Source organism: Rutidosis leptorrhynchoides, chromosome 6, assembly GCF_046630445.1.
Source record: "Rutidosis leptorrhynchoides isolate AG116_Rl617_1_P2 chromosome 6, CSIRO_AGI_Rlap_v1, whole genome shotgun sequence".
NCBI lineage: Eukaryota > Viridiplantae > Streptophyta > Magnoliopsida > Asterales > Asteraceae > Rutidosis > Rutidosis leptorrhynchoides.
Genome location: NC_092338.1, coordinates 111,595,337 through 111,605,690, shown reverse-complemented (window position 1 = coordinate 111,605,690; position 10,354 = coordinate 111,595,337). Strand labels below are relative to the sequence as shown.

Below are 10,354 nucleotides of genomic sequence, written 5' to 3'. Positions count from 1 at the left end.
TTTGTCTTTTCAGTTTTTTTATTATCGATTTTTATTCAATAAAATTAAGCCGTGGGCTTTGTTTCTTTGCTGTGAGTTCTTGTGTGAGTTTTAGATTCAGTCACTTGCAATTCAATTCCTATTCTATTGTGTGTAGCCATTAAAGATCTTCATTACGTTTTTTATTTGATTTGGTTGTATCGATTTATATGTTCTTTCATTTATTGATATAAATGAAAGCTTTTTTAGTTTGAATAGTAACCGTTATTTCAGGAGAGAGAAAAAGAAGTTTCGGTATGAATGAAAAAAAGAATCCAACTCACCTTTTATTCTTCTACTCCCAAGTCATCAACCACCGAACAAAAAGTGAGAAACAATCAGACTGACCCCTGCAATAACAGTCTTACCATGACCAACTTAAAATAAATTCCCTACATTTAATTTTTCCCCAATTTTAAACCCTAATTTATAATTTATAATTTATAAAAGTATTTCTTCATGTTTTCAGTTGTAAATTCAAATCAGGACTAAATTTTGCACATTTACTGAACTATCTTATACACATGGCCTCAATTTTCACTTCAAGGAGTTCAAGGTACTTTATAATAATCTGTTTCTTTACTTTTTACTTCAAATCTTTAAATGCAGACTCAGATTCATCATTTGACTTCAAGAATTTTGGTAAAGATTCAAACTTTGAGTCTGTTCTTGCACTATATGGTGATGCAAATGTTGTGAATGATGGGTTATCTTTACAACTCACTGCCCCATTAGTTTCTAGTGCTGGTAGAGTGATTTACAAAAAACCAATTAAGTTTTATAGTGGAATCCCTAAAAAGTTAGTATCTTTTTTGACTTATTTCTCGTTTTTGATATCATCTGATTCAAGAAATGGAGACGGGTTAGCTTTTGTTGTGTTTTCAGATGGGTATCCTGTTGATTTGTTTGATGATAATGGTTCATTTGGGCTACCACATGGGGATGATTTGAAGTTCTTGAGTGTTGAATTTGATACATTGATGGATGATAAGTATGATGAAAAGAATAACAATCATGTGGGAATTGATGTTTCTAAATTTATGTCATTGAAAGTAATAAACTTGTCATCTTACAATGTGGGACTGAATAGTGGTAATAGATTGCAAGTTTGGATCGATTACCAAGCGGGTTCTAGGCGATTAGAGGTTAGAATGAGTAAATTTGGTGACAACCGGCCTATTGATCCGTTTCTATTTCGACAAATTGATCTTCCTAAAATTTGGGCTGAAAATGAGGAGTTTTTTGTTGGCTTAAGTTCATCAAATAGGAACTCTTCACAACTATGTAATTTGTATTCTTGGAGCTTTAGAATACGGCGATCGCCTGATTGGATGCATTCTGAACCATTGGATCCGTTTGTTTACAAAGAAAGCGTAGAAAATGAGATCAAGATTCATAAGAAAACTGATTGTGTTATGAGGATTCTTTCTGCCCTTATACTTGGGATTGGGTTAGGAGCTTTAGGAAGCTTTATTGGTATGTTTATATGGACGATAATTGCAAATAGGCGACTGATTGCAATTGCGCCTGAAGAAGAGTGTGCAATGAAATCTGTGGTTCATGAAAAAGTTTCTGCAATTGAAAAGCAATAGGTATTTGAGTAGTTGTTTAGATGTTATTTCTTGTGAATCGTAAATGGATTTTGCTTGTGATCTTGTAATGATTTCGTAGTTTGGTGTTGCTATCAATTCGATGATCAAATCATCTGAATCTAATATGTGTTCTAGTTATATGTTACGAACAAGATGTGATTTTGTTAACCTTGATATTTTGTTTCGTCACTTATTTACTGCAGAAGCTCTATATTACCATCAGTGCTGTAAAACTCTGAATTACTCAGGGAGTAATCGGCGATCACTCGGTTTTTGGGAGGGGTATAATCCGAGTAGTCAAAATCAGTCAAAAATCGGTCAACCCTCGGTCAATTGTAATTACTCGAGATTACTCGATCAAAATCTGATTAATTGGTCACCATAAATTGAGGATTGTAATCGAATTAATCAGGATTAATCGGTCAAAGTAGGGATTACTCGGTCAAAGTCAACTTAGTCAACATCCAGTTGCTTCCTGATTTTGACCGACTCCCTACAAGGTCTAGACCGATGCTCCCTGATTAGCGATTTTTGCAACCTTGATAACCATAAATATATTGATCATCAAAAACATTACATTCAAATAATGCATACTTTTGACGGATTTATCAGTTTTGACGGCAAGATTACAAAATGAATAAGCATTCTATGAACGGTAGCAACATGAAAGTAAGGTTGCCCGTTTAGCCATCTAACATGAAAGTAAGGTTGCCCGTTTAGCCATCTATCCGAAACTCATGTTACTGCTCGTTGCAATAAACAGAGGAAACAACGATGAATGAATAAACGTCGATTACTCAATATATATGCTTTCAAAAGTACGGAACAACGTAAGGCAATCACAATCTTAAACTGTATTTGTTTCTATCCAAACCTGTATTCACTTTGTTCCTAAAATCTACACTTCGAAAAAATGGGCTCCTACGCTCTACATTATGGTACCGATCAAATCTACGCGCATAAACTGTACAACCGAAGCCAAAGAATTCACTAAATTATACTGCAATTGACCAAAGGGCTTCTGGCTTAGCGGTAAGGTTGATGAGTTTGAGTCCCGCCGTGGACAAAAAGGGCGTGTGTTTGCTGTTCAACAAACGAATCAGACTACAATTGTGCCCGAATTGAGTTTTCATGGCTCGGTATTTGCTTAGGAAACATCTGAATCGTTTTCTTTTTCGACTCCCCACAAATACACCCGGGTAACGGGTTTGCATAAAAGCTCTCTTCTAGCTTTGGAGACGAACCGGGTCTCCTTTTATATGGAGCACCCACCCGGTCTTTATGAATCATTTTGACTTCGGAACTAAACTCTTCCCACGAGATCACACCTGCATCCAACTGATCAATCAACTTAACGAAATTCAACCGATCGGGGTTAATCGTCTTACGAAACCCTTCAAACCTTCGATGTCCTTGAACCGCCTTAGCCATGTTCCCATCGTACGTGTAAGCAAACACATCGCTTTCTAATGCAATGAAATAGTCAAGGGCTGCGAGGCGGTTTTGGTAGAGGTTAAGAGTGGCTAACTCATCCGGTGTCGCGAGTGTGCTGTGTGAATAGACGTTTGGGAACTCGGTTTGGAAAGCGTTCATACTGTTGTTACCGTAGATTTCGCCTGCTACGATGTAAATTTTTGTGTTTGTAGGGTACCCCATTGCTTTAAGGAACAAAGCTGCTTCTCTGGGCGACATCGGACACCCTCCTTGTTGTCTTTTTTCCGACCCATTTATGTCTTTTTCTTTCCAATGCTTCACATTATATCTCATTGTTGCAAGTACTTCGGATTCTTCGGTTGTTAGGTTATGGCTGCACCCTGTGAATGCAAGCATATCCTTTTCGTACCTGTAAAACGTTAACACGGTAATGTTCAGTACAAAACAAACCCATTTGACTTGCCCATTTTAACCCATATAAAAAAAAGTTTTAGTACCTTAAATGTAGTGCGATGTAGGGTTCTTCGTCACTCCTAAGTCTTTGAACAAGTTTTTTACCGAGGGTCTCGATCTCATCCGAGTAACGAAGAGCCTCGTAGTTTGCACGACATCGAAGTTTCTGATAAGACGACGAGAGCCCATTGTTGACCAGTCTTGCGTCTGAATGTGTAAATTGGAACACTTTGTGTTTTCTTAACAAGGCCTTCATTTCCCCTCTATAATAACTCGCCTAAATCATTAAAAATATAGTTTAAATATTACATAATCATATGTTATGTTAAGTTAATCTCCCTTTTACATGAAATTATAAGATTGAATGAAAATGATGCTTGACTATGTACACATACCTTTGACCATGAAACTGGAGCCTTGACAAACGGCTTCACGGTTGCGTATTGTGGTGGCAAAGACTCAACAATTTCGACATCATCTTTCAAGTAATCGATGAAATGCTTCCAATCGAATATATCCTTAAAATCACTACAAAACAAGAGAAACTAGATCAGTTAGTTGGTTGTTAGGAGTGTAGTGTTGAAAAAGTCGGATGATTAGTTCCCGACAAGTTGGATTTAGTGACTAGTCCGACCCGACTAGGCCCAGGTCTGTCAAAGTCTCCAGTCAACGGTTAGTCAACGCCAATCAAATTCGGTCAAAGTCTCAAGTCAACAATTGGTCAACGCCAATGAATTCAGTCAACGGGCCTCAAAAGTCATATTTATTAGGTCAAAGTTGACCGAAATCAGTCAAAGTTGAAAAACATTCGACTACAAGGTTCCAACTAACTAGTCCCAACTAGCGACTTTTACGTCATAAGTTGTTAGTGTTACTAGCATTTTGCTTCATGTTATGTAATAATAGTTGACTATAGAAATTAGCGTACCTAGGATCCGTCCAAAAAGATTGATGATCAAGAGACGGGAGAACGAGGGTGGCGTTCATCATCTTCGCGATTACCACCATGTCACATATCTAACGTATAGATAAGATCGATACAACCAACTTTAAAAACGATTTCAAAAACATATAAAGTCTCGCTTTTCAAAAAAAAAAAAACATATAAAGTCTCTAAAAATGGAAGTTTGATGATAAAATACGACAACTTACTCCGGTTCTCATTTGATTTAATCCACCGTTGGCATGGACAAGAAGATAGCCGATCGTTGGGAAGCCACTCTCTGAAAAACCGAAATCCAACAATCAATCTAACTGATCAACTCATTACGTCTAAATATCATTTCTCGTTGGTGTTTTAACTAAAATATCGTGATAATAGTTTGTTACATTTTTCTAACGACGGCATTTAGAGTTATTAACATCAATGTACATAAAAGTGTTTATATATTGACTTTATTGATGGTTCACTTTTATGCATGTTAACAGTAGTCTTTAACAGCGTAAGGATTATCGTTAGAATAAATCTAGTTTGTTTACTATAGAAATAAATAACATGACACTTTTTTTTTTTTTTTTTTTTTGGGGCGAAATAACATGACTTACTGCTTCGATCTCGAGGTCTATTTATGCATTGATGATAGTGACTGCTATTCGGTTTCATCCAAATTTCTGGGATCTGCTGGTAAATACAATAAACTGTTACATCTTACAAACATTTCCACGAATATTTCTAATTCAATGTTTCAATGTCATAAGAATAAAAAAAAATATGTATTAGTAGTACGGTGTGACCACCGAGCAGTTAGCTGAGTGGTATTCGGTCATGAAATACGTGTCCCAGAATCAAGGGAGAATCGAAGAATGTGATCCGGATTCGATTCTCAACCATGGAATTTTACTTTCCTCGAAATAGCTAGGATTCAAGTTGAATAGGTTTCCCTAAGTGTTAGTGGTTCATTATTCAAGATTACCATGGGTCACATAGCAAACTTGAGTAATCGAACACTCATATAATTTGATACGACTTCAATAAAAACCGATATTAAATTAAAATGGTAGAATTAAAATATAATAAAAAATGATGCATTTAGAAGTATGATAGGGATTTATATTTTTATAATTTTTATAATAAACTTTAAGTGGATCTAAAACTATTGGCTAGAAATGTTCTTCACCTACTCGCATGAAAAAAACATCTAATTTGATCTTTTTCTCTATTATAGGGAGTAATATTTTAAAAAGAAATTAGCCTACCCTTTTAAGTTTATTAGTTCATATTCACAAAGTTGGATTTGTAGTCACAAAAATTCACCTACAATGACTTTAAACTACTCATAAAATAGATAGTCATAATAAAATTAATAGACTCGTAACGAGTCAAATATTCATGTGTATAAAATATCTTGAATAATAGTGTGACTAGAGGGTGTGCATAATGCGCGATTCACCCGGTATCAGATCTCGCGCTCGAGTGACTTGATAACCCGAGGTTTTACCTTCTATGAGGAGTCAATGTGTTTGTTCATAGAAGGATTTTCTCGCTTAAAAAAAAAAAAAAACAATGGAGTAGTAAATGCAATGTTTGTGTGACACGAGGTTAAAAAGTAATTTTAAAATATGTTAATGCTTTCTTAACGGTCAACTAAAGATACATTTCCACTTGGTTTAGGTTTTTTGGTTTTTTGTCAAAGGAACAAAACAAAGACTCAAAATTTAATACTCCGGCTGCTAATCATTACTTGGGGGAGTGTTGTCAAGGAAATTTTTAGTAAAAAAAAAAAAACTAATTTTCTATTACCAAACTGCCTTTTTGACCCCGTTTTACTATTTTTTGGACTAATTCCTAAACTTTTTTTAATAGCTGAGGTAAATATAATTTTAATTTATAATTTATAATGATAATGATGCTGACTAATAACACTTGAACATATTACACATAAAAAACAAAGAAACCAAATTAAATGAAAGAAAAAAGGGCATTATGTTTGTAAATTAACAACTAATCACCATCCATTCAATAGAATTTATTAAATATTAATCCTCTTTTATATATATATATATATATATATATATATATATATATAGTGAAAGGATCCCTAGAGAACTAGAGTATGTAGAGAACCCATAGAACTCATAGATTGAACTTCAATCTATGTGGAGATTGAGCTTCAATCTATGAAAAAAAAATACAATCTGCAAAAAAAAAAAAAAAAAAAAAAAAAATCTGCAAAAAAAAAAAAACAATGAATCTGCACAGAAAAAAAGTGAATCTGCAAAAAAAAAAAAAAACTGCAAAAAAACGTCAACCTGCACGCAGATTGACTCAATCTGCACAAAAAAAAGTCAAATCTGCACAGAAAAAAGTCGATCTGCAAAAAAAAAAACTGCAAAAAAACGCAGATTGACTCAATCTGAATAAAATAACAGAAAAAACTCGATCTGTAAAAAAAAAAGCTGGAAAAAGTCGTCAATCTGCACGCAGATTGACTGAATCTGCAAAAAAAAAAAAAAAATCTGAACAGAAAAAAAAAATCTGAAAAAAAAATATGTGAATCTGCACGCAGATTTAGTGAATCTGCACGCAGATTTAGTGAATCTGCACGCAGATTTAGTGAATCTGCACGCAGATTTAATGAATCTGCACGAGTTCCATGAGTTCTCTACTACCTTTGGTTCTCCATGGATCCTCACCCATATATATATATATATATATATATATATATATATATATATATATATATATATATATATAAAAGTAGTATTATCGTATATACACCAATTGATGATAATGGACTATACATAAAAAGGGTATTATGTTTGTAAATTAATCCATTCAATAGAATTTATTAAAAATTAATCCTCTTATATATATATATATATATATATATATATATATATATATATATATATATATATATATATATATATATATATATATATATATAACGAAAAAACGAATTAACATATAACGGATCAAAACTCAGCAAGTAAAACTTAAAAGAAAGAAAAATTCAAACCGAGCCAAACAAAAAGTCATAAACATGTAACATAACAAACGGTCTCATCAACAAAGTAAATCTAAACATAATATATTCTAGACATATAACTTTACAACCTTGAGGTTGAGGGTTCGAGTCCTGCTTAGGACAATTTGTGGTGTATATATTCGAGTTAGATTTAGGTGGTTGTGTGAGCTTGCCTTTAAAAAAAAAAAAAAAAGACATATAATATTTATATAATCTAAACATAATATTTTGCATTTATTTTTATTTTTTGAAAGAAAAACTCATATACACTTTACACAAATATTTACAATAATTCACGAAATATGTTCACTTGACTTGAACTCTCAACCTCTTGATTAAAAGAGTTACCACGATGCCGCCAGTTCAATGACCCTTTTGGTCATAATATATTGCATTTATGCTAAAGAGAACCACTCCAATTTGATTTAACTACTACTCGTATATTGTAAACCTTAAAATAAAAAGATGAAGTAAAAAAGAATGGAGCTTACATGATGATTTTCAAGGGACTTTTCAAAGACACTTTTAGGCAATGAAGAAGAATATGAATCAAAATCAGCCAATGCTTTCAACACATCACTTTTATAATCTCTTAATATCAACATTTGTTGTGCTTTTGACCAACTTCTTCCGACCACCTCCGCCTCCATCTCCGCCACCTGACCACCACCACCACCACCACCACCACCACCATTCATATACGCAAATTTCACAAACACACTAAATCCCACAACCATTATCAAAAACCCCAATAACGTAAGCCTCAAATTCTTCCCTAATCTCCCATAATTACGTACTTGATTAATATGAACATTATGATTATGGTTATGATTATGTGTTGTGTTACAACTACCAAAACAATCAACTGCAGCCTCAGCTATACAATCATTGATGTTTTTTTGAGGTTGTTGATGTTTTTCTTGATAATGATGATGTACGATGGCGTCACCCGTCGTGACATCGTTAGCACGACGGCGGTGGGTGGAGACACCCCCGAAACGTGGACTACTCCCGGTGGTGGACGTGGGGGTGGGGCCACCGGTTGACATGATCTGTTGATCACCAACAATCACCAATTTACTCGTAAAATACTCTCGATATTGAAACAAAAGGTGATAGTAATTATTATAAGGATTAAAATTCGATAGAAAGGGTGATTATGATTATGATTATGATAATGATAATTGGAGGAGTGGGTTTAGTTTTAATTAATGGATTAGAAAAGGATTAGAATTAGAGATGAATTATAAATTTGATAAAAAAAATAAAATTATGGGTTTAAAAAAGATTGTGCAAAGCGGAGGCGAAATAAAAGGGAAGTTTCATACTTTCATGTGGTTGCTTATGTTTATGGTTGCCTTGGGTTTATTTGTTTATTTATATACTAATTCTTTCTTCCTAAGCGTTACTTAATTCGTTTAATTTTTTATTTTGTAGTACATGATGATTTTGCTCTTTTTACATTACATTTGACTTTGACTTTCAAAAATAAATAAATTAAATCAAAGTAATTACCGGAAAACTAGTGTTATAATTAAGGTGAAAACGAATTTCTAATATACTTTGAATTATGTTTGATACTTTCTAAAATATACTCCGTATTAAACCTACAAACTTCTTGAGTTACAAGAATTTGACAATTGGAGAATTCAAAGAATACATCAGACGTGATTCTAGACACTCAAAATAAGAAAATAAAACAAAAATATAATAAGAATAAGTGGTTCTATCGAAAAAAATATATGGTTTCAAAAAAAAAAACTTTAAGAGGTGGTTTTGTGGTTTGATGTTTAAAAATCTTTAAAGGAAACCCATCTTAAATCCTTATTAGCTACAGTGGGGCCTTGTTTCAAAAAAACAAAATGTGATCGGATTTGTTTCCGCTATAGGTATTTAATTTTATTTTGATGAATCACAAAATACAAAATACAAATAATTTGTATTTTGTGATTCATCAAAAGAAAAAAGAATTAGTTACCTATTGCAAGGACATGTCATTGGTATAGATTTTACCAACTACTCCCTCCGTCCCATCTTAACTGTCCACTGTTAACTTTTTAAAGTCTTTCTTGGTCAACTTTAATCGTAAATATTTTTATTTGTGCTATATAATATTTGATGAAACTTATATGAATGAATTAAGTTTTAAATGTGTTTTCATTCCATATAATTTTCATCAAGTATTATATAATACAAATAAAAATATTTACGGTTAAAGTTGACAAAGAAAGAATTTAAAAAGTCGACAAAGAAAGACTTTAAAAAGTCAATAGTGTACACTTAAGATGGGACGGAGGGAGCAATATTTATTTATGTTGTGTTTAATAGTAGTAATATTCGGTTCTATCTGAAATAAAAACATTCATACTATCCATTACTATGACATATTCTCTCTCTCTATCTCTCTCTCTCTCTCTCTATATATATATATATATATATATATATTTATCACATTAAAATAAATTTTTATTAAAAAACCCCACTAGCAAGACACTGGGAGGGGGAAAACAAGGTTTTGATATTTTTATGGTGGAGAAATGTGGCGGTAGCACCTAGCCACAAAATGTGGTGGTGTAACGTGGTGGTTAAATGTGGTAGAGGAATGTGGCGGTGTATGTAGTGGTGGAATGTTGTGGTGGAACGTGACAGTGTGACACTACATTTGGCGATAAAATATGGCAGTGAAACGTGGTGATATAATCTAATGGAAAATGTGAGGGTGAAATGTGGCGATATAATGTGATATATGAAGGTGGAATTTGATGATGTAACGTGATGGTGGAATCTGGCGGTGAAAGTGAAAACTGACAGTGCAATGTGGCGGTATAATATGGCGGTGGAATGTGGCGATCTAAGGTGACGGCGAAATGTGGTGGTATAATGTATTTA

The 10,354-nt window shown here is 33.3% G+C and overlaps 2 protein-coding genes across 2 annotated transcripts; one reads left to right on the top strand and one right to left on the bottom strand.

The window, feature by feature from the left end:
* Positions 1-542: 542 nt before the first annotated feature.
* LOC139853973 (L-type lectin-domain containing receptor kinase VIII.1-like) lies at positions 543-1,610 on the top strand. The gene has a single exon (XM_071843308.1). It carries the CDS (start codon positions 543-545, stop codon positions 1,608-1,610), a length of 1,068 nt encoding a protein of 355 aa, XP_071699409.1.
* Positions 1,611-2,571: 961 nt separating this feature from the next.
* On the bottom strand, positions 2,572-8,615 carry LOC139853021 (O-fucosyltransferase 19-like). Its single transcript, XM_071842391.1, has 7 exons — positions 7,957-8,615; positions 5,043-5,115; positions 4,650-4,720; positions 4,426-4,514; positions 3,893-4,025; positions 3,542-3,774; positions 2,572-3,453 (listed from the first exon to the last, which is right to left on the bottom strand). The coding sequence occupies exons 1-7, from the start codon at positions 8,512-8,514 to the stop codon at positions 2,715-2,717; spliced, it is 1,896 nt and encodes a 631-aa protein (XP_071698492.1). The 5' UTR covers positions 8,515-8,615; the 3' UTR covers positions 2,572-2,714.
* Between the last annotated feature and the right edge of the window lie 1,739 nt (positions 8,616-10,354).

Coding starts and splice junctions, on each gene's coding strand:
- LOC139853973 (XM_071843308.1), top strand. CDS start 543: ATGGCCTCAATTTTCACTTCAAGGAGTTCAAGGTACTTTATAATAATC.
- LOC139853021 (XM_071842391.1), bottom strand. CDS start 8,514: ATGTCAACCGGTGGCCCCACCCCCACGTCCACCACCGGGAGTAGTCCA. Junction 5,116..7,956: donor AGTCCCTTGAAAATCATCAT/GTAAGCTCCATT, acceptor ATTTACCAGCAG/ATCCCAGAAATTTGGATGAA. Junction 4,721..5,042: donor TAGACCTCGAGATCGAAGCA/GTAAGTCATGTT, acceptor TCGGTTTTTCAG/AGAGTGGCTTCCCAACGATC.